The sequence below is a fragment of the Pelodiscus sinensis genome, chromosome 6 (genome assembly GCF_052426305.1).
Source record: "Pelodiscus sinensis isolate ZL-2025 chromosome 6, ASM5242630v1, whole genome shotgun sequence".
NCBI classification, from domain to species: Eukaryota; Metazoa; Chordata; order Testudines; family Trionychidae; genus Pelodiscus; species Pelodiscus sinensis.
In genome coordinates, this window is record NC_143057.1 from 99,197,231 (window position 1) to 99,224,180 (window position 26,950).

The 26,950-nt window shown below is 39.4% G+C and overlaps 1 protein-coding gene across 1 annotated transcript in view; it reads right to left on the minus strand.

The window, feature by feature from the left end:
• The window catches only part of NDUFS4 (NADH:ubiquinone oxidoreductase subunit S4), a 68,257-nt gene that overhangs the window by 1,891 nt on the left and 39,416 nt on the right, over positions 1-26,950 (minus strand). The window contains exons 3-4 of the mRNA XM_006139537.4: positions 7,366-7,538; positions 2,772-2,845 (exon numbers count right to left, since the gene is read on the minus strand). Coding sequence (XP_006139599.1) covers positions 2,772-2,845; positions 7,366-7,538 — 247 coding nt within the window. The remainder of the gene's footprint in view (positions 1-2,771; positions 2,846-7,365; positions 7,539-26,950) is intronic.

Below are 26,950 nucleotides of genomic sequence, written 5' to 3' on the forward strand. Positions count from 1 at the left end.
CTCCTCCTCCTCGAAAGTGGAGCAGGTAGCTCTTACCCATCTGGCTCCCAGGGAAGAGGCTTTGCTGCCCTGCTAAAATAAAGCCACCTCCCCAGGAGCCAGCTGAGTTTAACCGATACCATTAACCAATAAGCACCAGGTTGTTGATTAAACAGTTAATTGGTTAAACGCCAACATCCCTAATATATATATACACATACACATGCACACGTACACACCCCCCCCCCCTTCTCCAGAGGGATAACGTGAGTTTCAAAATCTGTCTGTTTTAAGATCCTCAGTTACATAAGGTCTGAAGAAAGGTAAGGGCTACACATGAAATTGCATCAATTTAACTAAAGGTGCGATGTTAAATCAAGTAACTTAAGCCAGTACAAACATCTGTGTAGATACTGTATGTTGATTTAACCCTAGTTTATATTGATTTTACGGTCATTGGGAAGTATACTAGTACAAACCAAACTGGTATTAAACAGATAAATACGTTCACACAGAGGTTTGCACTTAAAAACCCCCCATATTTCTAATTAAACTGGTGCAGGTTCTGTGGTCAGATACTTTATGTCTTGAACTTGCAATCCCCTACATGCTACTAAAGACTGAATTTGCCACTGAGTCACCAATAAGGTAAATTAGCAGGCACAGTGCCCTCACACTGAGCAGAAGTAAATGACAGGCACCATACTCAAGTCTACAGATTAAAAGGACAGGTGGTAAATGGAGACTAGGTATGTTCAATGAGATGGATTTAAGCCTGACGTTCATGCCAACAAGATGATCAACTATGTGTTCACCTCTTAGGTCATTCACCTATTAAGCTAAAAAGCTATTAGCAAAACAGAAGCATCATCATTATGGCAGTTCTGAGTTCTCCTGTATTTCCCACTTTTCTCCAGTATTAGCAGCACTACACACAATGTGCAGGATCAAGCTCTTGAGGGAGATGAAGACACAGTGATGACTTTGAAAACTATTGTGTATCCTATGAAAACAGGCAGATTTTGGGTGTGTGCGCGTGTGTAATTAATTCAGTTTATTTTAAATTCAACTGAGAACACTCTTAATTCAGAAATATGTTGAGCAGGGAAAGATTAGGCAAGTTTGTGGTTTAATACCCTAGCCTTTCAGCCCTGGAGATGCAAGTTAGGACCTGTACTGATAGGAATTACATGAAAATCTTTTTACTGGGCTTCTCCTAGTTCTATGCATGTGTGCACACATCATAAATACCACATAATTTGGCACAATCTGATTTGACTGGCACTCGCTACTCATGAGGTGCCTAGGATTGAAATAGTAAACATTTGTAAGCCAAGATGAAGTTCACTGACAGAGCTGTGTGGAAAAGCTTGTGGCCTACATTATGCATGATTTTAAGCCAGTGCTGTTAGCTCTTCTCTTCAAGTACCAAATATCATGCCAAATTTTTTAAGAAACAGATAAAGAAACATATGGGGGCATTTAAATCAGTACATGAAAGGGGCTGTCAAAATTGGCATGATATACCCTCTCTTTAAAATCTAGAATACAAAGATGCTAAATGAGTGAACAGTTCAGAATGTATTCTGAAGAATATATAAATTGAAATAAATAAATAATCCTCCAACCCCCATTCTTTGCTAGTTCAAAAAATGTTTTCCATTGCTGGAATAAAGGAGCCCATTCCTTGTGAAACAGGTTTATGCAGTTGCAAAGGATATGGTTAGAAAAATGTCTGAAAAGTTATTTAGCAGACTGTACCCTGCTTACTGTATATTTAGGTTCAAATGCCCTGTAAGAAAATTTAAGTCCAAATCCTTCAGAGACTTAGGCATGTACTTATCTTAAGGCATATGAGTAGTCCATTAGACTGCTACATCAAAATGAAAAAATACTACTACTAATATACATGCATTTCTAAGACCTAACTGATGCAAACTGCCTCACCAATAAGATGAACTGAGCCTCTGAATATCATGGGAAAATAAGCATCTCAAAGATAGGGAGGCTGAGGGAGAGAAGTTAAGTTACTTGCACCAGGTCAAACACAGAGTCAAGGAATAGAACACTGATCACATGCTATCAAATCCTATATCCTAAAGGCATATACAACAACCAAATGTTTTCAGGGCTGTTACCAACTATGGAGTAACTACACAATTAAAGAGGGATTTTTTAAATTACAGGTTGGACCTCCCTCATCCGACAGCCTCGGGACCTGACTGGTCCTGACGAGGGTGTTTGCCAGACCAGAGGACATCCATCCCAAAATGGTCTCTGCTGAACTCCTGCCCCTTGCTTGGGCTCCAGCCCAGCACTGCTGCTGCCTGCCCTGCTGTGACTCCTCAGGCTAGAGCTCCCTTGCTGTCAGACCTTGAGCTCTGTGGCTGTGGCCAGAGCTCCGCAGCTGCTGCTAGATCCCAAGTGCCGCAGCCGCTGCTAGACTCCAAGTTCCACAGCCAGGGCTGGAGCTCCTTGGCTGCAGCCAGGATCAGAACTCCACAGCTCCTGCCCACCTCCAGTCACATGGCTCCCAGCCCCACAGCTCAATCTCTCTATACCTGAGCTCTGAGATCCAGACCACGGATGTTGCTGTACCAGAGTGTCCCAGTTAAGGGAAGGTGCAATCTGTACTTAATTACCAACATTAAAACTGGTACTTAAAGGACATAACCTCCAACACTAATGTTTACTTTATTAAATATAGCTCATCTTCCCAAGTGAAAAGTTATCTAAACAAAATGGACTCAAAACGCAAATACTGCCATGACCTAGAATTTTCAAATACATACCATTTTTTTCAGCAAAGGCAATTGCATCTTCTTTAGTAGAGAAAGTTAGAACCATGTTGGATAAAGGATCAGCACTGTAAGAAGTGAGACATAAAATATTTATATAAATTTGAAGTATATAATTAAGTATTGTATAGTGATACTTACATCTCAAGGTCTAAATCTAATATCATCATATGCACACCTTTTTAAGGACATCATATAGAAAATACATCATTCCCAAGTAAATCTGAACCACCCAGAGTCCTAAGTTAGGATTTAATTTCACTATTAAATTTTTTTTCCTTGTGAAGATTTATCTCCGAATTTCAAACAATCTGCATTAAACCTTTCATTCCCCTCCAGAAACTGATATTTTAAAATTTTAGGTAACGAAGTACATGCCTAAGTACTTCCCAATCACATCAACAACCAGTGCTTTATGACAACCTTTTAATTCTAAAACTGTTTGAAAAAACAAGAAAATGTTTGAGGGTTTGGAAAAGTGAAAATTTAAATGCTGAACAATGTAAGAAGACCAGGAGATTGGTTTTATCCTAACTGCTTTGTGAATCTATATTCTTGCAGGAAAAAAAGCAGGACTTCAAAGCAAGTAGGCCAGGAATATTTAGAGAATACCTGAGGAAATCATGACTTTAGAACAGCCTGACAACTGACATTTATATTTGTGACAACCTCCACATCTGCTAGTGTTTCCAGAGCAGCATTTAAACGCAACAGAAGCCATCTCTACCCTAATAAAATGAGCCCAGAAGCTCTAAGAGCTAAATGAGAAGAGTTCAGAAGCCCAACAACATAAACCAATTGTTACTTGTAAATCAATCTCATTTTAGTATCATTTCTGAAGGTCAAAGTGGCAAAATGGTTTTTTTAAATAATTAGATCCAGCCTTCATATAAACTATAGTTCCACTTAGTATCTATAAAAATTTCACTTCGAGCACTGAAGACTTTTTATGAGAGGGTTAAAGCTATATGGTAATTGTAAATTTAATATCATTTCCTATGAAGAAAACTGGGGAAACACTACAGTACTGGAACAGAACTATAATGGGCATTTCTTCTTGGCTGTTTGTCCTAGAAGTCATAAGGATAGATGAAGAGGAAAAGCAATTCCAAAGATGTGACTCTCTCCAATAAAAAAGAAAGCCTCTCAAATAAAAAAAACAAACAAACAAAACCAATCCATAACTCCAGTGCAGAAAAGAGTCAACATAATTTTACCCAGTGGGCAAATCGTTGCAGATAGGATCCACCAGTGAACCAACATCTTACTTCTTAGAGGAAACTGAAGACAGGAAACACACTTTCCACCTGCCACCAAGATAAGGACTTCTCATAAAAAGGCAATGAAGGGAGTTAAAAACTGAAAGATACTAGTTCAAGGTACTACCATTAAGTATATTAAGGGACCAAATGATGTACCTTTGATCTTCATTATCTTCTTCTGTGACATAGACCCTACCCTCTATAACGAAGTAGCAAACAGAGGAATAAAATCACATCTGGATAACAAAACACTGAAGCTTGTTTAGTACTATGGGATGGAGGACACACAAAGCAAACTGCCTACTGATCTCTATTTATACCAGCATGTATCTTCAAAGAAGTTGTTCACTCTATATAAAGGCACAACTGCTATTCCCCCCTTATGTAAATTGGCTATTACCATAATCAGAGTGCTGAAGGTCAGGGAGCAGATGTTAGAGATTATACGAGAGGGCATGATATTGCCAAAGACCTCAGAAGATTATTATTAATATGCAATTCTAAATGGACTACTATTATACTATATGAGCACTCCCAATGATTTACATGTAAGAAGTCACCACTAAGAGAAACACAGCTCTCCTCTAGCTCCTCCATTGCAGCTTTTTATTAGAAGGATCTTACTCTAAGAAGAGTCAAGAGAGTCCATTCATCTATAAAGAAAACATCTGAATCAACATGTAAACCTGCCAACTTGTCTCTGGGTCAATTTAATCTGGTATAAAATGGTTGCACAGCTGGATGATGTCCACTGAAAAAATTACCCAAGAAAAATCAAAGGCAAGCATGAAGAAAAGGAGAGTGAAAATCAGAGATCAGAGCAAATGAAAGAAATGAGAGGAAGAGATAATGGTAACTATTCCAGAGCATGGCATGGCAGATACCATCACCAATACATCATTCATGGAGGACTCCAGTATGAAAAGATGGGAATCACAGATGTTTAATGCAAAATACTTGCACTGATAGCCACTTTGCAGGAAATAAAGAAAGAGCTGAAGAAAATAAAATCTTAGTTTATTTTTTCCAATGGAAGAAATATCTACCTACCAACTAGCAGCACACCCTTAGTTATCAGAGTTCAATACAAAGATTAATAGATATAAAGCTAATTTATGTAGTCTTTGACCACATTGTGTTTACACCTCATTAAGCTTCCATGCATCTGATGAAGTGGTTTTTAGTCATGCAAGCTTATGCCCTAATAAATCTGTTCATTTTTAAGGTGTCACAGGACTCCTCATTGTTTTACGCAATGTTCAAGACAAAAAAATTGGGTAAATTTCCTTTGAGTTACCTACTGCTTGTGTACACAGAACAGCTACTCCTGAATAACTATTTCTAAATAATTCCATGTGGGAACATACATTCTAAAATAAAATGGTCTTTTTTAAAATTAGCTTTAACCTTTTGAACTGGAGTAAGGTAAACAAGAAATAAGCACTCTTATTTTACAGAAGAATGTCCACATGGTGTTATTCAGACTGTTAAAGTAGAATTGCTCTCTCACTTTAAATTCATTCTTCATCTTATTCTGGAATAAAACTTTCATGTGTAGACAAGCCCTTGGTAACACCACTAATTCTTTCCGAGTTAACTAATTTCTTTTTTTGTTAATTTAAAAAGTTACCTTTTTGTCTAAAATCAAGCAAAATTTCACCCAGAAAAAGAATTTGAGAAAAGCTGAAAAGTAAGTTCAAACTCAACCTTAACTAAAGCAGGGGTCACTGGCTATTGTGCCAGTGTTTCTTTACAGATACAGATAGAAATAAAGAACTTATTTTAACTGTTAGATATTTGGTGAGGGGAGAATAAGATTTGGATAGAGGAAAAATGGTGACACAGCCTCTCTCTTCTAAACTACCTGTTTAAAAGCATTTTGTTTATGATATTCCATTAAACAATAGCTGTTATATACAGCACAGAAATCAGCCAAACAATATTTTTATTATATGATAATTACATTATTATTACAGCTTGATTAGTCTTAAAAAAGATTTTAAGGTATTAAAGATCAACAAGTAAAACAAAACAAAACAAAACAAAACCATGGGGCTTAAGGGAAGCTGTTTAAGATGGCAAATCATTAACAGAATACATTCATAGGCTTAAAGTTTCCAAAGCATTTGTATTAAAATATTCTGGTTTGTAGTCATTCTCTCCTTATCCTACTAGCTAAGAGCTCACTTCTGAATTCAATATTTTCCCTGCAACACTTGGCATGAGGGAGCTGACATAATGTTGGTTGTATCAACTATTGGACAGGAAATGGAACATAGAAAACAGACCTGAGTTTAGGATTAATTCTTAGTCTGTTTTAAAATTCAGTTGTTTTTAAAATTAAGCAAATATTTTGTGATTGTTTATTTTATCCAATCAACACCACTTCAGTTTCAAGTTGTTTTTTTATACAAAAAGGCCAAAGGTAATTAATGGTTTGGTTTTAGCTGCTTTGGTGTTAAGATCTAAAGTAACATAAAATAATTGCTAGGTGAAACTTTGAAAAGAGCACAGTCCACATTAATGTTTGAAAAAAATTCTGGAATGGTAAAGATATTAAAAGTTTTTGATGACAACGTTAGTGCCAGCTTTCCAGAACATGTCTATAGCAAACAATATTTCAGCATCTTTACAATGATATTAGAAGAAGTGTGCTAAATTCTCATAATTTATGAAAATTGATACCACTGGTTAAAATGCCTATGAAATGCTCTAAAAATTCTACAGGATCAAAACAGGGACAAGACTATTTAACAGGTAATACCGTACTGTACTGTTGCAATTTTTATTTAATCAAATCAACAAAACGTCTCAACGCATACAAAACTCAGGAATATTCCATAATTTTGAAAAGTAGAGAATGTGATATAAATAGAAAAACTTTTAAAGCCTGTTTATGAAGTAGGTATTTATTTCAAGTTTTGTCTAATTAAAATGGGCTATTCTGAGGTGATTTACGAGTAGATGTAGTTCATGACTGTCAACTATAGTGAGGCTGCAACGTTCTACTGTATTGTACGTGCAAACAATCTGAGCATTTTGGGTCATACACTTAAACTGAGTAAAGAAGGAAATAAAAATTTGCATTGTTCTAGCCTGGAACAATGCAATCTACATTTGCTTCTAAACCTATTTATGTTAACACAGGGAGTAGCATACATACTGTTATGTTTACAATTTCGCCATGATCACAGTGACCCATCAACCATTTTTAATAATTACTGCTAAATACACACGGATTTTCATAAAGGAAGGGCATCTAAAAGCCCATTCTCTGTGCAGGTGTGAGAGGAGAAATAATTTCAAAATTAATAACTCAGACTTACGTAGATGCCCAGCCCATTAAAGGGTTTTCCCAGCGCTCCCTGGTATCAAATTCTAGCTTCCATTGCTTTGTGTTGTTAACACCGGCCTGCATGGCATTACGTGCTGGGACAAAAATTTGAACTTTTCTTGTTTTTGTGTGCTCTTCTGGAACACCAGTTATAGAAGTGATATCCTAGAGAAAGAGAAAAAAATATACATCTTTTTTAAAACGACTCTATGAACAAAGCTAATTGTCAATGCTCACTACTTCAATACTTTTTTTCCCCATGTTTTAGAAGTAATGCTCCTCTACCCTTTTATAATGAAATATCCAAGAAGATGTACTCTATACATTTATTCTTCCTCAAACAGCAGGCTCTTTGGCTATGTCTAGATTACATCCCTCTTTTGAAAGAGGGATGTAAATTAGACATATCAAAATTGCAAGTGAAGCCAGGATTTGAATTTCCCATGTTTCATTTGCATAATTGCATCATGGTATTTTTTTTTAAAAAAAAGCTATTTCGAAAGTGAAACCATGGTCTAGACATGGTTCTTTCGAAAAGGAAAGTCTTTTTCGAAAGACCCTGTACTCAAAAAATGAGGTTTACAGGATCTTTCGAAAAAGGATTTTCTTTTAGAAAGAACCGCATCTAGACTGCAGTTTCACTTTTGAAATAGCATTTTTTGACCATGATATGATTATGCAAATGAAGCATGGGAAATTCAAATCCTGGCTTCATTTGCAATTTTGATATGTCTAATTTACATCCCTCTTTCGAAAGAGGGATGTAGTTTAGATGTATCCTTTTTGACGAATTTATGACATTGAGTCATTTCACTTAAACATACATTCTCACCTTTTTTACTGGGAAATTTCTCATGCGGCTCATGCAATGTTTGTTGGCTTGATGCTTTGAGATTATATTTATTTTATTTTTTTAACAAGGGGAAAGGTCATCAAGAACCTTCTAATCTAAAAAACAAATCTGTTTACAAGTTTCAAAGGATGAGGAGAATGCTGTAGCTAATTATGCTATTGTCTTGTGAGCAGATGCAACTGTACTCAGCAGTAAAGCACTAGGTAAAGAAAGACCATGAATACATACAAAGTTTAATAAGAAAGAAAAATAAAATAGACAAAAAAAAATATCAAGGAGTCTATTCATGAGACACCGGAGAGAGTAATTTTTCTGGATAGAACTGAAATGAACACTTTTAAAAAACTACACAGCAATTACATATAACTAGCGTGTCAATTCATCCTAGCACAGTGACACCTGCTGAAGAGAATAAAGTGGATCATCGGATTCTTCATTCAAAGCTGCTGAAAGAAGCCAGCTAACAACTCATGACTTCAGATACTTTTATGTTTCATGCCAATGAGAGTTCTTGGGCTCTCTCTTTGTCTCTTCCAAAGAACAAATGCTCATCTGGTGAAGGCCCAGAAATGTGAACTTCAGCCATATTGAACTAATCTTTCCAGTGGTGACAGGACTTGAATTGAGGAGGCAAACAAGTCATTTGGGTTTAAGACTTCAGCTACTAACTTCACAGAATTCCAGTCTGTGGCGAACTTAAAAGCTTTTGATGCTGTCACCAGATTGTCCCTAGAAATGAGGAATTTCATTTTTTGTTTCACATCACATACTAACCTTGGAGAGATCAATCTGTTAGAATTAAACCAGGGAGTGAGAGTGAAAAGCGAAAAGCTTGTTCTGCACTTATAAGTAGAAACAAACAAAAAGAGAAAAACACAGGAAGTTTCCAACTTGTAAAATCGAAGCTCAGACTATACACCTAAAGTAAACTGTCAAAATATTTTAACAACTAAATCAAAGTTTTCCTTAAGCCCAACTAATGTTTATCAGTCTAGTCATGATATGAAAAAAACCGAACCACTACCAATTACTCAAATGTTGCAACATGTACACATAACATACTATGACAGACAGGCATTTCTGATTCTGTTAAAATCTCAAACCACAATTTAAAAAGAAATACTTTAAAGTTTTTATTTGAGTTGGCAACAAATTTTATGCTTACCCCAATTTTTTCATCTGCAGTAAAAATTAGGTGTGGCTTTACTGTTACAGCTTGTCTGTTTATAGAAATGAAGTAGTAAACCATTCTCTTTTTTTATATAAACATGCATAGTGCAAGTATGTGTGGGCGACAGAAACTGAACACTGTGGTTGATGAAATAATTCTGTGGTGTGTAAAGACTTTACATGAAATGTGCTTTTAATGTTATTAAAATTTCCATTTCCACAACTGTACTTTATTTTGACACTCACAAATTGGGAGAAAGTTTTTTTTTCCATTCAGAGAGATGTCTGTATTTTGATAGTTAAACAGTTCTTGTATCTACCATATATATATGGCTTATCGAGTTTTCAAGTGCTTTTGGATCTTTCAGGATAAAAAGGTGTTTACATTAAATGAGATTACAAGAAACTTAAGGGCACTTTTTAAATTCTCTTTTGATATTAGTAAACTCCTCCCCAGAGCCTTAAACTCTACACCAAAGAGAACATATTGCATAAAAATGTAATAATTTTAATACTAGTGCAACTTCACTATGATTTTAAAATTGCACCACGCTGTCCTCAGAACAGTGATAATTGTATTTGTAAATTTATTGTAAAAATGTCCAGTCTAGTTTGTCTGAAATAAAAAAATAAATAATACTTTTTGGGCATGTAACTGGCTTCAATCAAATTAACCTTATTAAGCAGCATGAGATTCATCCTATGAAGATCTTTTCAAAATACAAATAAAAATTGTTTTTAGACATTAAAATAGCAATAGATGTTGCTAGTTCTCCATACTTTTGATTCATTATAACTAAAGTTTCCATGCCTTCTGGGAATCTAGCAATTGTTTATTGATATCTTCTCCAGTTTAAAGTTGGCAATTGAACAGACAGTTGTTAGGACAATGAGTTTCTCGATTTTGAAGCCCAAGTCGTCTTGACACAGAATCACTGTTTTTGCTTGCAGTAGACATGTAAGGTACTGTAGCATAGCTGAGCTGTTGCCAAAGATATGGAATAAAAAGGCTTGGCATCTATCACATACTTGACACCTAAAGAGCACAGAAGCTCTAAAATTCCTATTCCCCGTAGGCGCACTCTTAGTCTAGACAAACTGATTTCTCACACTTTTAAAATGCATTACAACACTCTATTGTGATCATTTCATCCACACAGCTCCAGCTAGTGACAGAAGAACCTGTCCTTTAAGCGACATTTCAATGGGCTAAAGCTCCCGCTCCAAGATTCCATTAAAACAATATAATACTTGAAAAGAACTATGCTGCACTAAGTTGAACTTTCTCTGTGTCTTCGGTGCTTTGTTCTGAGTTCAAGTTCTCATTGAAATTACCTGTGAACAAACTCTCCAAAACAAAGATGTTTTTGACAGCTATTTTCAATTTGCTCTTATTCTTTTTAATATTGTGCTTTTTACAATTTTTTGCTTTAGTATTTGTACACATTGTTTGGGTTCTTAAAGAATAAAATGCTAAATGTATCAAATATTAAAAGTGGAAAAACTGGGAAATTTGAGATTAAAGAGATCAACAGACAGGTCAATGCTTAAATTTAAGTAGTCTGGCTATGTTGGCAAAACTGGATCAGATTTTAATTGACGTTAATTATATTACCGGACAAAAGCAAACTAGGACTTTGCACTGTATGATGTAGATACAATATTTTTGTAAAGAAAATCTCTCTAAAAAGCTTATTTTGATAGCATATTGCAGATCATAAAAATGTGTCTATTTTTAACCTCTTTCAAAAATCCTTAACATTTATTAAGTCAGACTTTTTTTCCTTCATTTTTATTATTTAGAAAGATTGAAAATCCAGGCTGTTGGACACTTGTATCATTTTCTACTGAGGAGCTTCGGAACTCAGAGGGGGGAAAAACCAGAATTCATCATGAAGGTGATCTACTTCATTTCTGAGGGGGCTGTTAAAAGTACTCCATTATAGCAAACTCCAAAAGGTGACAATCTAGAAAAAAGTCAAACTAATAAGGCTAAGGAGGAGAGAAACATTTTAACATAATATTAACATTTATGGAAGTTAGCGTTTTTGCTCATATGAATCAGATGTGCACAAGTTTCATCTTTCCATTATGAAAACTCTCATACGTAGATGAAAAATTATGTAAAATGCTGCCATCAAATATCTACTGTTTAACTTTCCCCCCTTTTTTTTAAATAAAGGAAGCAGAGAACAAGTAATGGGAAGTTGATGTCAAAATGTAGAAAAACCTCCCAGTAAGCTTCTAGCAGCCACCCAGGATTTGGAGTCTTGCTAGCCGTTCTCTTTTCAATACCAGAATTTCACACATTTCAATGACCATTATGACTTCAAAGAATCAAATTTTCATCATTGTCCGTCATCTGCCGGTTGATTTGTATAAAGGAGCTCTTCTGCATGCACTCCAGACAAAAGGCTCCTTACTTTCGTGGCTATATATCAAGTTTAAAAGTTCTGTTTGTGACAGTTGTCTGTGGTAAATTAGGGTAAGACTGAAGGAGTGCAGCTGCTGTGCAGGACCCTCCTTTTTGGCATCATTTCACTTAAATAAAAACTGAATAATTAGCTTCTGCCAGTATTAAACCACAGAAATGCCACTGGCCTTAGTAATTACTTCCGGTTGCCCCACCTACTTAACCTCCACAGTTTACACTTATTATAAAACAGGAATAAATAGACACTTTCTGCACTTCACAGGAGTTTAAGAGAGTTTGCTCTCTCTCTCTCCTCCCCCCTCCCCAATTCCCACATGCTTTAACAGGTCAGTAATAAATTACATCAGGTTTTGCTATAAAAATCACAGTTTCCACTGCAATACATTTTCTAAGTTTAAATCAAAGCACAGTGAGCCCTTTATGAGTTAACACATGAAAACAGACCATTAGGCATTTTTAATCATATCTGTTATGTAGCTGCGGTAAATAAACATTTTTATTCACTGTGCTTAAATTGTTTGGGTTCTAATAAAGGTGAGAACATGTACATTTCTGCAATTCATTCTGGTTAGGGCCCTACCACATGCATGATCCATTTTGGTCAATTTCAAGGTCATACGATTTTAAAAATAATACATGTCATTATTTCAGTTATTTAAATCTGAAATTGCATGGAGGTGTAACTATAGGGGGTCTTGGCCTAAAAAGGAGTTGTGAGAGGGTTGCAGGGTTATTTTAGCAGGTGGTTGCGATCAGAGTTCCCTCTAATGTGCGTGTTTGCACAGGCATGCACCAAAAATTTGACTCCCACACACCTTCTTAGCAGAGATGCGTAGAAGCTGCTCAGCTGCTCCAGGGCTGGACCAGGTGGCAGGTAACTGCCCTGCCCAAAAAGCAGCTGCCATGTGACTTTGGTCCTAGCTTCAGCTTTTCCTCAGGGCTGGAGCTGTGGCCAGGGTGGGCCTAGGGGTGGTGACTGGAGCTGGGGTCATCCACAGTGCTATTGTTAGTACTACGGGCCCGGCCCTAGAAGCCAGAAGCGCTTCTGGGGCCAGGACCTCAGTACTAAAAATAGCACCACAGGCAGCCCTGGCTCCAGTCGCAGAACATGGGGCAGCTACCCACCACGTGGTCCCGCCCCCGGGAGCAGCTGGTGCCAGGGCTGTGTGGGATCTTCTGGGACACTGACCACGGTACTAAAAATAGCATTATGGCATCAGCTCCACCTCCAGCACACAAAGTAGCCACCCACTACGTCAAAGTTAGAAGGGGAGGGAAGGGGCAGGGAGAGAACTAAGGAAAAGGTGGAGATGAGGGGAGGAAGGTGTTTGTGCTGAGGGGGAGGAAGCTAGTGCAGGAGAAGAAAGGGGGAAGGCACCAATGGCAGGCTGGAGGAGTGAGAAATGCCAGGGGGCCAAGAGGTGACAATGAGGGGAAGGGGAAGAGGGGAAATGAAAGTGTCAGTGGGGTTGAGAGAAGGGAGGGGAGAGGATGATGTTGAGAGAGGAAAGGGGAAGGGCTGAGGAGAGGGGCAATGGGGGCAAGAGGAAGGAAGAGGAGAGGGCATTGAGAGAAGAGTGGTTGAAAGGAGAGGTGGGCATGAGGAAGGCAGGGGATGAAGCAAGTAATGTGCCAGGATGCAGGAGGTGTGAGGAGAAGTGGGGCAGAGGGTGGTGAGGGGGTAGGCACCAGGAGGAAAAGGGAAAGGGGGACAGGTGTTGGGAGGGCACGGGCAGTGAGGGAAGGGGGAGGCACCAGGAGAGTGCAGGGGGTAAGGGAAGGTTCAGGTGCCAGAGAGAGGGATTGTGAAGCAGAAGGGCAGACAAAGGGATTAGAGTGGAGAGGAGGGATGGGCACCAGAGGGCAGAGGAGAGAGGCAGGACAGGTAGGTAGAGGAAGGTATTAGGAGAGAGGATGGGAAGGGGTAGCTACAGATGATCAGAGTGGGGGGTTAGAGGAGAGGTGGACACAGGGGAGAAGGGTGGGTGTAAGGGTCAGAGAGGATGGGGAGGGTGGGCAGGTCCGAGGAGGGCTGAGGGGAGTAAGAAGGACAGGAGCCAGGACAACAGAGGAGGGATGGGGGGCAGCAGCAGGCACCAGGGGAGCAGATGGGGCGAGGGAAGACATGGCAACAGAGAGGGGGAAAAAAGGAGAGGTAGGTGCCAAGCAGCAGAAGGGTAATGAAATGTGTGTGGGCTCCAGGACACAGAGGGTATTGGGGAGGTGGCTAGCCCCCAGCACAATCCATCTGCTCCAGGTCCCTTCCACTGCCAGAAGTCAGGCGGCAGGGACCCTAGGCCAAGAGTAGCTCTCAACCCTGCCGCGTCCGCCTGAAGCCCCTCCCTTCCATTCCAGGTCAGCCCAGGGCCACTTTCAAAATTTGTGAAGTGGCCCCTCTTCAAAAATGATTGCCCACCACTGTCTGACATGTTTTTTTCATATTCATGAATTTGGCAAGGCTCTAATTATGCTCTTTTTGAAACAAATGTAAGAAAATCAATGAGAGACACAAGTGGAAAGATGGAGTAGAATGAGCTGAATATGGACAGAAAACATTTATCTAATAGATATTGACATATTGGGGTAGAGAGAAACATCTTTGCTCTTAGGAAATTCTATATTACTCTGAACACAGCATTAAGGCACAGAAAATATTTTTGCATTACTATATAATTCTCTGGATGTGTGTTACCCATAATGTGTTTCTCCATCTAAATATTCATACCAGGATGATTTTACTATTATTTTTAAAAGGACAAAGCACAATAGCAGAAAAATTAAAGATTATACCTTCACTAGTTTCTTATTTCAAGTTCTGATTAACCTCAAAAGGTATGTCTACACTTGTACCCTCTTTTGAGAGAGGGATGCAAATGAAGACATTCAAAACTGCAAATGAAGCTAGGATTTAAATATCCTGCACTTCATTTGCATATTCGTGTTATGGTGCTATTTCGAAATAACAGACGCTGTTAAGATGTGGTTATTTCGAGAGAAAACCCTTCTCCTGAAATAACCCTTATTCCTCATTGTATCGAGTATCCGATTAGTTGATAAGAGGTTCCGCTGTGGTTCTGCAGTTTAAACGTAGTAGGAACTGGATGCACAGGCAGCCTGGCTCCTACTACATTTAAACTGCAGAGCCATAGAGAGGGTAGGTTGCAGGTCTGGCACGAGTTTAAGTCAAGTTCCGGTTTGCACCAGGACCCAGACCTACCCTCGGTACAGCTATGCCTTTTAGATATAATAAGAGCTGCCCAGCTCTTACTACATTTAAAAGGCAAAGGCACAGTGGTCAGGACTCCGGCACAAGCAGTCCCAGCTCGGGCTGCATCCCTGACCACTGCGTATCTGACTTCCCTGCCCCCTCTCTCCACACAATGGTGCTTAGAGGAACTGGCTTTTAAGCTGGCTCCTTCTTCCTCCCCTCCCTTGGTGCCTCTGAAATGGAAGTAGCAAGGATGGGGGAAGCGAGTAGTCCATTCAACTACCCGATAGGCCTAGGCTTGTTGGGTAGTTGACTAACCTATTACTCTTTTACATCCCTGCTAAAAAGTGTAACGGGTTCACTCTATTGCTTGATAGAATAATTGTGTCTTGGAAATAAAAAAAATAAAGTATCTGTTAATGAAAGTATTAAGTTCCACATACTTCCATTTGAGGTATAAAGAGATCTCATGCTCAAATATATTTTTGCCAGGGATCACAATGTGGCAATAATAAAGCAAATAAAATGAAATTTTTATAGGAAAATATAATCATTTTTAATTTCTATAATTCTACTTTTCAGTTTTGTTAAAAGTGGCCTGAGAAAATGAAATTATAAAGAAAAGGTGCATGAGCCTAATTCCTGGAAGAAGTTAGGAATGTTTCTAGTAGAGATGCTAAGGACTAGACGACTATCCAATAAGCAAATGCTTAAAAGTCAGTCAGATGACCAGTCGACTAGTCGATTTCCCCCCCTTCCCCACTGTCTCTATAAGATAGAGGTAGCAAGGGGGGAGGGGGAAGAGAAGTACTTCAAAGTTGCAGCGCCACACAGCTGTGCCCAGGATCTACACAGTTGAGCCCAGTGGGGCTCTTGTACATTTTAAAGGAGGAATGCAGAAGTGGAAATTCCATCGACTACTCGACTAGTCAATTAACCGTTACTTAACATCCTTAGTTTTTACCTGAGTGGAAAGCAGAGAATCACTGTGAAACTATATGTGCGTGGGGGGGGGGGGGGGGGGGGAACGACCCAGAAGACTAGTTATGTATTCTGTAAGAGATAACCCAAACTTGCTCCCACTGAAGTCAACTGGAGTTTTGCCATTGGGCCTTAAGTGTAATTAGAATTTATTCTCTAGTTTAGAACAACACAACAGCATGTTTAAAGAGGTGGGTAGAGGGAGAAATCACACTATAAGATGTGCTATAAGGTATTCTAAACTATTTTTTTCAGAGCATAATATTAAGAATAGATCGAACAGTCTTCCTAGAAGTGTCATCTAGGAAAGACGTATTTATTCTGCCAATAGACACTAGGGATGTTAAAATCCACTTATTCAGGTAAAGTAACCAGTTACACATTTATGTGTGAAGGGCAGGCATCTCCACAGAAGCCAGCATGCATGAGAAGCCAGCTTAAAAGCCGGCTCCCTACATGTCCTGGCTCCTGCCTGATCCCCCAGCACTACTCCCTCTATATCAGAGCAGTAGCGCAGGGTAGGGCAGGCAGCTCCTTGGGGTGCTGGCTGAAAGGCTGGGATGGGGGTGGGGGGTGTCGGCTGCGTATAACCGTGAAGGTTAGCCTGGGCTCATCGGTTAATCGTGTACACATTTACACTTTCACATCCCTGACACACACACAAGTTTGCTACTAGCTGTATAACACAAATTTTGTGATGTGTGTTTTTCGGACTCTACAACGTTTAGATAGTACACATACCCTGTGCAGCATATATAGACAAAAACAAATGTATCACAATGAAATACAAATATTGTAGAGGTTAAGAATTGGAGCAATAGCCAGGTTTCTGAATTTTTAAATAAATAGAAATAGGGATATTGTTTAACAGTATCTGGGGCTTAGACAAAGAAAGGTAACAGTCACATAGCTGACGTGATTTGACACTGCTTCCTATCATTTGAAATCGTTGGCAGCATGCCACTGGTATCTTGCTGCTGCCTGTATTTGTAACTACAAAATTTTTTCTCAGTATCAAAACTGAAAGGTACAGGATAGAAAAGAGCTTAAATTTACTTAATTGCCATCAAGTTATTTGCCATCAAATAGCACGTAGTTATTCAGATTGTATCTCCAAAAGTGGGAATTCTTTGATCCGGCAACATCTGTTGTCTGGCAGGACCACAGATGTTCCTTGATTACAGAACTCTGATAGCCTAATGGCAGGCGGACAATCCAGGAGGGGTTGGGCTGAAGCAGCAGAACATGGCAAGGGCTGGCAGCAGCCCCCCAGCAGCTCCCAACAGTCTATGGCACTAAGAGCAATGCAGAATCAGGCCGACAAAAGCCTAAGGCAACATGGGGATGGGACCAGAGCGTTGGGCAACTCACGGAAGTGGGGCCAGAGCTGGGAGGCTGCCGCAGGGCAGGAGCTTGCGCTCTCACCAGCCTGTGGCAGTGGGACTGGGGCCGGAGGCAGCCCCAGCAACACACATCAGCTGCCGCAGAGCTGGGACTAGAGCCTGAGCACTCCGTAGCCTCTGGCAGTCCGACCAGGGCCAGAGCTAGTTCCTGGCAGCCAGGCAGGCAGTCCAGCTGGGGCAGCAGCAGTGGGGCCCAGCAACCAGCAGGCAAGCCCGGCAGGGGATGAAGGTAGCCCCCCCCATCCCCATCTGCCACCCAGCTGGCAGAGTCAGCAGCTGGGGGATGTGGCAGGCAATCTTCTCGCAAATTCCCTGGTTCAAGACCGATTAGGTTCAGAAGGTCCTGGGTAGGGTAAGAGATGTCCAACCTGTACCTTTTTGGTTTACCATCAAAGTAATGACCCGACCCAATCTGCTTATTCTATGAGATTTAACAGAAGTACAGCAAAAATCATCTGAACAGCAAGAGACCAGGAAGGAGCAGTCATACACATCATTGCTCTGTTCCTCTAGATTGACTCTTCAACTCTGAATACTCTACTGATTAACAAAGCTATGACAATTGAGGCTGAGAGTTTTAGAAAAATATTAATCTTACACTTCTGATTGTTTGTGCTGCACTTCCATCAGATTTCATGGACAAAACAGATTGTGCTAGTCCAGTACTTAGGAAAGCAACTAGGTGCTACAGAAAGTGGTTATGGCAACTCAGTAAGTGACAGTCTTACCTTAAGTGATAATTCTAACTAGTAAGCCACCAGGACAGTAGCAGACACTACTTAAGGTTGTTGAGTGAAATGGTCACTGAAAGTTCTAATTAAAATGACATATTCATTCTCTCTCTCTCTCTCTCTCTCTCTCTCTCATGAAGAGAATAGCACTCAAACACCACTCCTGAAAAACAAATTACTAAGATTTCATTCCTCTATCAATGTATCAAGTCACTACTTCATAGGAAATAAATCAGAAGCAAGAAAAATTGAGCAGGTTGTGCTTTATTCTGTTCCTATTTGGACTAGGGATGTTAAAATGCGTTTAATCGCATAACCACTGAAAATGTCTATTTTAGAAATGCAATATTCAGTTACTATATCAGAAAGACATAATTAATGAATTTGATGGTGAATTTGAGTCAGACACAGACATAGTTGCATTATTAACTTTTGGTAATTTACAAGTGAGAAATGTAATGTTACAGTGTATACAACGAATATAAAATACAGATTCCTTACATCTACAGATAATCTAAACAAATTTTTCCCTACAGGATTTATTACCTCTAGAGGTCTACTTTTTAAAAACAAACACTTCAGAAGATACAGAACTATTCCGCATTCCAAAAACCACTTCCATTTGAATACATGCTTACATGAATTAAACCTTATTTATTGAACTGTTTCTAAAGAAACAAACTCTACAGATCCTCATGTGCAAGAACTGTAATATCATACACTTCTTTACAGGCGATACCTGGAAATGTTTTGTGATTAGTGGCAAAATTTTAATCCCCTTTAAGAAACACAGAAACCACATTCAAAATGTTTTGTCAGCCTTTAGTGGAGATCACTTGTAGCATACCCATTCACTGGTTTATCTGACTATCACAGAAAAGGGTAACAATTATTTCCAGCTTCAGTGCAGTGTTTTCTCATGCAAAAGGTAATGCCAAACATTCAGTGTAACTATTTACATTCTGCCATTGATCTTGGAGGCGGAGATAGGTGGCAGGAAATTGTATGATGGCTCTGTGCCTCTGCACTAAGAGATGAGAACATGCATAGATTCTCACAGGTTTTAGGGCCTGAAACCTGTGTTCCTGAAAGGTAAATCATGCTCTTCCCATCCAAGCTCAACAGAATGAGTCAAAGGAAACCACTGAGTGGAAACAGTTTCTTGTTCCTTATGCAAGATTTTCCTGCAGATGAAGCACTGTGACCTGGACTTGGTCTTTTATGTACACCTTATATTTATGACACAAATATCAAATGGGAATGATATTTAAGAGTCAATTAGAGCCCTTCAAAAACTGTTCATTTACTACTCTTAATCACAAAGAGGAGCTCTGCAATATAAAATTTTTGGTCACTTGTCATAGCTCCATATTTCAAGCAACAGTTATATTACATAGATAAGAACACAAACCAATTAAAACAATTCTGAAGTCACAAGTTTTTAATTTCTGAGCTCTAACTCATGTTAATTATAAGTCTTAAACTAGTAATCATATAGATGGCTAAATTATTTACAATATATTCAAACTGCTGTTTGCATATTAATTATAAAAACAAACAAGTATTTGCAAGATGAAAGCTCTTAATTACAAAATGCATATTTAATTATAAAAACAAACAAGTATTTGCAAGATGAAAGCTCTTAATTACAAAATGTTGCCATATTGAGAATATTTATTGTAAAAACCTGTAGTAAACTGCCAACATCACAGGTTCTACAAGACTAGTATTCTTTGATATAAAATGAAATACTACAGAGTGAACAAAAACTAAAAAAAATCTTCCTGTCTCCCTTTCAAAGAAGCATATCCTTTGACCCAGTGCTTCAGACTAAAGCCTTGAAATTTTTGCACAAGAATGCTGCATGAGGGAAACCCAGACAAAACAGACACTTGAGATGTTAGAAAGTTGTATAACCCCTATCTGAGATGCTCCTCCTTCAAATAACCCAGCAGAGAGAGTGCTAGCACACACCACAAGAAAATGCATCTCAAAAAGAAAACCAATTCCTTTACCATCTAAATCAAAAACATGCACGTGAGAATGTAACCCATCAGCATAACTATATTTGTTACCAGATTCAGAATCAATTTCTACTGAGCCAGGGACTACTTTAAACATTCTGCAAGTTTAGTATTATAAATATTTTCCATAATGAAAGGAAATTTTCCTCATCCTGGAAACACCTATAAACTCATGTAACAACATTTGGATGTCTTTTCAAACCTTGTTCACACCAATTTTTTCTTCTTTACAGAAGAAGATGATCCAGTAATTTCTTTACTTGAACTTTTAGAACTACAGAAAGCTTCTCTTGTCTGCTGGTTAGTAACTTGTTGCCTGCAGACATTCTACCAAAAGCACTGTATCAGTTTCAGCCAGCTGAGCTTTCTAACACCATCACATGCTTAATCAAACAGTAATTACTTACAAAAGCAAGTTGCAACAAGCACTAGAAGCTGAACTAAGATAGGTTGTTCTCATTAAAGACTGATTTAAATTGCCAGGCACTGAAATGCAATAAACTAGAACAATAAATATACTAGATGATCAGTAAATGTAAGTGTGTGTTGTATTTAAGATATTTCTAGCAGCAAATGTGCCAAAGAGAATCAAACTTCCTTTTAATACAAATTACTATTTTAGCAATAAATGTTTGCTCTAGTGGTGAAGTGTGTCACCAGTGTACATTAATTTACAATAATTTTCTGTTGAGGAAAAAAAAATCTCAGTTGTGACAGGTTGGATCACAAAGATCCCCTTGGGCCTGTCACCTGATGGACTGATCATACCACTGAGCCCAAATATCTGCCCTCTGTGGTGCCCCCACCCTGGCTAGCTGTGCCAGCAGCTATGGTCTCCCCCAATGAAAGTACAGAAGTGGGGTAACAGCCCACAGCAGAGCAACAGAAACAGAGAGCAGCTCAGCTCTGGGAAGACTCAGTCACAGGGACTTGACAGCACCTAGGTTCACAGCTCCAAGAGGAGCAAATCCCCTGATAAATCCTCCGCATAAAAGATTTACATGGAACAAGCTCATAGGTTTTCCCCCTTTATCAACGAAAGATACATGTACAGCTCTTTTGCCCCCCCTCCCCATCTCCTCACGACAATGATTTAAACAGGTTTTTTTTATAAACAAAAGAGATTTTATTAAGTATAAAAAGTAAGATTTAAGAGGTTGCAAATGATAACAGATAGATCAAAGTAAGTTACTAAGCAAAACAAAATAAAAAAAAACAGGCTAGCTAAGCTTAATATTCTAAGAAATCACTTAGATGCAATTTTCTTACCCTAACAGTAGTTTTAATCATTCTTCTCACAAATTTGGTAGCCTCCTAGTTTGGGCCAGATCCTCCCACGTTCAATCTTAGTTGTTTCCAGCAGTCACCTAGATGGTAAGCAGGGGGTGCCTTTGTGTCTGGCATCTGCTAACTCTCTTATTGTCTGGTTCCCTTCCCTATAAATACCGGTAGATCTTGCCCAAGGATGGAATCTTTTGTGTTCATCTTCAACCCTTTCATATTCCCATGGAAAAGAGCCTCATTCAAAATGGGTTCCAGCATCAGGTGACCTGGCCACATGTCTTAGCAGGACCAAACTTAGCCCAGGTTTACAGGAAGAACAAGACTATTCATAGATCATTGTGTTGAGCAGCACTTCCAAACCAGTGGTGTGCGGGCCGGTGCCAGTCTGTGAACCACTCGTTGCCGGGACATGGAGGCTGCTGGAGCTGAAATCAGCTGTTCTCAGCGGCTCAGTTCTATCAGCTCTAGTGGCTGATCTTTTTGTGCTCGGGCTGAGGTGGCAGCAGGAGGAGGGCCTCCCTTCCTCTTCCCCCCCTCCCCGCTATGCAATAGTGGCTTGGCCAGGACTCTGCGCTCCTCTCCTCTCCTCCCCCATTGCCAATTTTGCCATTGGCAGCAAAGGGGCTTAGGCAGTAGCAAGAGGAAGCAGAGCAAAAGGCACCTACTTCCCTTCTTAGCAATAGGGGCCCGGCCGGTGCTCTGCACCCCCCTCCCCGCCTCCACCCATGTGGCCAATTTTGCTGGTGGCGGCATTTGGTGTGAAGTAAGGGCAACAGGAGGAGGAAGAGCAGGAGGTGCCTCCCTCCCTCTTCCCACCTCAGTAACGGCAGCTCAGGCAGGGCTCAGTACTCCCCTCCCACCCACAGGGGCAAAGGACATGAAGGAGGAGGAAGCAGATGTGCCGCCAATGAACGCTCCCCCTGCCTACGTGGCAGTAACAGTCACGTTCCCTCGAGGGAGCAGCTTCTTTCTCTGCAGAGTGTGGGGGTAGGGGCCCAAGGTGTGTTGGGTTGAGGGCATGGTGGGGTCACGGTGCAAGAGGGTGTTGGCATGGGCTGCAGGGGTCAGAGGTTAAAGGGTCAAGGGCACATAAGGCATAGAGATGGGGGTCAAAGGATGTTAGGCACTGGGGAGCAAGGGGCTGGGTTGGTGCTAGGAAACATTTTATTTGCATATTTGTTATGTGCATAATGAACATGCAAATAAAACAATAGTTTGTGAATAAGTTTGCTGTTCCACAGCATAAAAAAGGTTGGGAACCACTGGTCTTGAGCACCAGGTCATTAAGTTTCTTAAGTACCAGCAATGGCTTTCACTAGCACACCTGGATTAAGAAACAGGATTTTTCTTTATATTTCCAACTTCCAATTCAGGAATGAGACAAGTACACAAACAGAATATTTACGTTCATGAAATTACAAGGTCTTCAATGAGAGGTTACATACCTCATTTTGCATAAAACATATTTGAGTTAATTTTTGAATATGAATATGCCTTATTTCTGTAAAAATATGGGAGTACAATGTCACATTGATGGTTTAACAAAGCTATCAAACCCAGGCTCCTTTTCTTAAATGCTACAGTGCAAAAAACTGTTAGCCTTTAACTGAGCAAGCAATTGTGTCTGTGTGCACTGTTAACAGCTTTTGCTTAAGAGCACAAAAACTACTGAGTACTAAAATATCACCATAAAGGAGTATATCCAACTGTTTGGGCTGCAGGTTAACCATGAGTGTATACCGTCACTATAATTGCCACCTCTAGTTTTTGCATATTAATTTTTATTTGAAATTCTTTTAATTTCAATTTGTCTACCATTTCTGAGATTTCAAAATTTGAGGAATCCATCTAATTTTGAAATCATTCAAATGCCTGTCCCAGAGAGGCATAAGAATCTTATGCAAAATGGGATGTTGTTGCAAAAAGGAAACGTCCATACTGCTTCTTTTTTCACAAAAACCCCTTATGCAAAACAAAACGGCAGAAAATATGCTAATGATGTTGTGACTGCCATATTTACTGCCAAAAAACTCGTAGTGTAGACATAGCCATAGAGACAAAACCCTATGACTGTATGTGTGTAAATATAAAAAAAAGCAATGAAATATGTATGTCCAAAACCAGCCTCCCAGTTTCACTTTTTCTATTTTGGAGGAAGAGAAAGAAGAAGGAAGTGAAAATCAGCACTTCTACCAATCTGACAAAAAGGCAAAAAAATTGTTTCTCTATTTTCTGGCTTTTGCCTATTTTATGTAGCACATTTACACTTTTTTGCATTTCTTACTTCAAATTTTCATCTCTAAATTAGTTTATTTTGCAGGTTTGAAATTCTGCTTGTGAGACAGGGGAGTGCACCCTACACCACAGGTGCAAGGACAGAAAAGAAAACTTACAATGAGGACAAGTTTATTGGCAGAGCTAGCATGTGTGTGTATAATGGTACCTAGTTTGTATACAAAACTACAGCCATATACATCACGTGATCCCACATTCACTGAAGGACCCTTAAGAAAACAAACTTTGGGAAGGTATTGGAGGAGGAAAGAGTTAAGAAGGGGACTATCTGCACCCAGTAAGGAGGAAGGTGGACTGAAAGTGCATTGTGGTGAGTGGAGTTTCTTTACTTTCTTCTCTCTCTGGCTATGTCCAGACTGTAGGCTCCGTTCGGAAGAACCTTTTTTTGAAAAAGACCTTCCAAAAGAACTCCCTCTTCCCCATCCACACATGCCTTTTTCCGAAAGAGCTCTTTTGGAAAAGGCTTCTTCCTTATAGAAAGAGGATTACCAACGCTGAACCCTCTCCCCCCCACCCTGTTCTTTTAACTTACTTTCGGAAGAACGCGATTGCAATGTGGTCATAACTCAGGTTTTGTTGGGAAAAATGGCTGTTTTTCCGACAAAACTCAGTAGTGTGGACATACCCTCTGGAACCCTCACTTTACTGTACAGTAAAGCAATCAGGTCCCAATAAACTAGCTAGAGAAAAAGAGACTAGCACTTAAGTATTAAGAAGTTTTTTTTCTTATAAAGCTTTAAGGAAAAGAATTCAACAAAAAAACCAAATTCGGGTAACTGCAATGCTTCTTCTGCCTAAATAATTGCTTAAATTAAGCAAGCACAAACTAAGGCAGTAATCCCCTTAATCTTATTGTTGCTATAAAATTTAAAAATCTTAGTTGTGGATGAGTATCCTCCTAAATTATTATTTATATTATGGCACCAAGCAGCCTTTGTCATGAAACCAGGCTTTATTGTGCTAGGTGCTGTACAAATACAAGACAGACTACACTATTTCTAGGGCAGGGACTAAACTATAAGACGCAGTATTGCTCAGGTCCTGAACTCAATTAATTTTTGGTTTTCTTCATTTAAATCACTGATTTGGGGTGGGGCTGAGGATGAGGGGATCAGTATGTAGGCTGTTCTGGGGAGAGAGGGCAACTCGATTCTCTCACTGCAACAGCTCAGGTGAGAAGCACCTCAGCATGGCTGCTGCAGTTCCAGTGAGCACAACTGGGAGAGAAGCATCCAGGTTCATCTGTCCTCTGCGCTCCCTAGTCAGAGTGAGTAATGCAGCAAACTGTGCACTTTCCCTTGTTCCCTGACCAAGGGGAACAGTCAGCAATGTCCTCATATGAATCTTAGGGGGGCCTCCTTAAAGGATGCCTGGGCGGTGTGAGGCTCAGGCAGTCCTGGACGGGAGGAGGGCACTCCTAGCCAGCCCCTTTCACTTACTTTTGTCTCTTTTCTGTATGGTTTTTTGAGAAGCAATCCCATTCCAGGTAAATCCAATTTTCCTAGCACAACCAAACCCTTATCTTGCTTTAAGTTAAGATAAAATGAAGTTGGCACTAATTCTTACCATTTAGGAGGAGCTCTTGGATGGACAGACAGACTCTCTCAAGTATACAGCAGAAGATACGATACTATGATACATACAAATGAACAGTACTGGGAAATAGAGACAATACTGGTCACTATGATAGGCAGTGGCCTCAGTACACCAATCGCTTAATGGTTGTCAAGTTTGGGGTTTTTTGGTAGATATCACAAAAGAGAATTTAGAGGAGGGATTTAAAGGCTGACATTGACATAGTTTTGCATATTAGAAGCAGTATAGGAGAAAGGACAAAATGTATTAACTGAACAGAAGGGTACCATAAAAAGTTGTATCTAGATAGTGTAACATACACAAAGTTAGCAGCAGTTTCAACTGCTACCCAAGTGATCTACCTCACAATCACTCTGAAAATCAACATATAGCATGTCCACTCTATTCTTCTTGTAAAATGCAGTATTACTCAGAAATTTCCAGTTAAGATTTCCTTTTCTCAAAAGTACAGTAAGCCTATATTTAATACTGCAATTTGCCAAATGTGTCTGCTTTCAAGTCACAAAAATAGCTTCTAAGACACACTCCAGAAATGATATCGTACTGACTTGCCTAAATTTGAAGTATACTCACGCTTAATTTTCAAAGAGAAATTATACCACTACATTTTTAGTTGATTTGGATCTGTGAAAATGATCTGAACTTGTAAGGGTGTGCTAAAACTTTTACGGCTGTGTCCCTTATATTACAGCATTCTATACGAGGGTATGTCTACGCTAGGTCGTTAGTTCGAGCTAGGTAGGCAAATGAGGGCAACCGGAGTTGCAAATGAAGCCTGGGATTTAAATATCCCGGACTTCATTTGCATGTTCCCAGGCACCGCCATTTTTAAATCCCCCTTAGTCTGAATTGCCTGCGGCTAGACGCGGCAGATAAACGTTAATTCGAACTAACTCGTTAGTTCGAATTAACTGTTACTTCTCATGGTTTTAGATTCCCCACCCTGGCTTAACTGAAAATATAGACAAGGCTAAGTCATTTCAGCATAAGAGACAAAATGTCAATAGCATGGCAACAGAGGCTTTTACCCCATAAGCATCACTGCAAGTAGCTCGTCATGCTTGTAAACACCTTACTGCCATGTTAAAAAAAAAAAAAAAAAAAAAAAAAGCTTTCACAGCACAATTGCAATTGTATTTGTAAGTAATACTTTACACTGCTGTATCACACAGCAGGTTTCTCTGGTCTATTACAGTAATATAAACACAAAGCATGTGTGTAGCAGCTGTAGCTTTACAATTGTTCCAGGTAGCAGACACTTAAAATGACCAGTCTTGCCATATCTCCTGTATTTTTTACTCCCTGTTGTATGCTACTGTAACTTATGTACAGTTTTATACAATTTCTCTCTAATGTTATAGATTATGATATATTACGGATTTTCTTGATTAAACATATTTTATGGATACTGATGTCATCCACTGAAAAAAAAATCTAATTTTTTTTTTGAGGGGGGAGGGAGGGGGAGAATACTTTATGAACATTTTAGTACAGCACCTCTTCAACTGTGGACAGCTACTTCCAAAGAACTGTTCTTTACTAAAAACTATGCAATAGGTACCCACTGTACAATGATAGTACAGTAATTCCTCATTTAA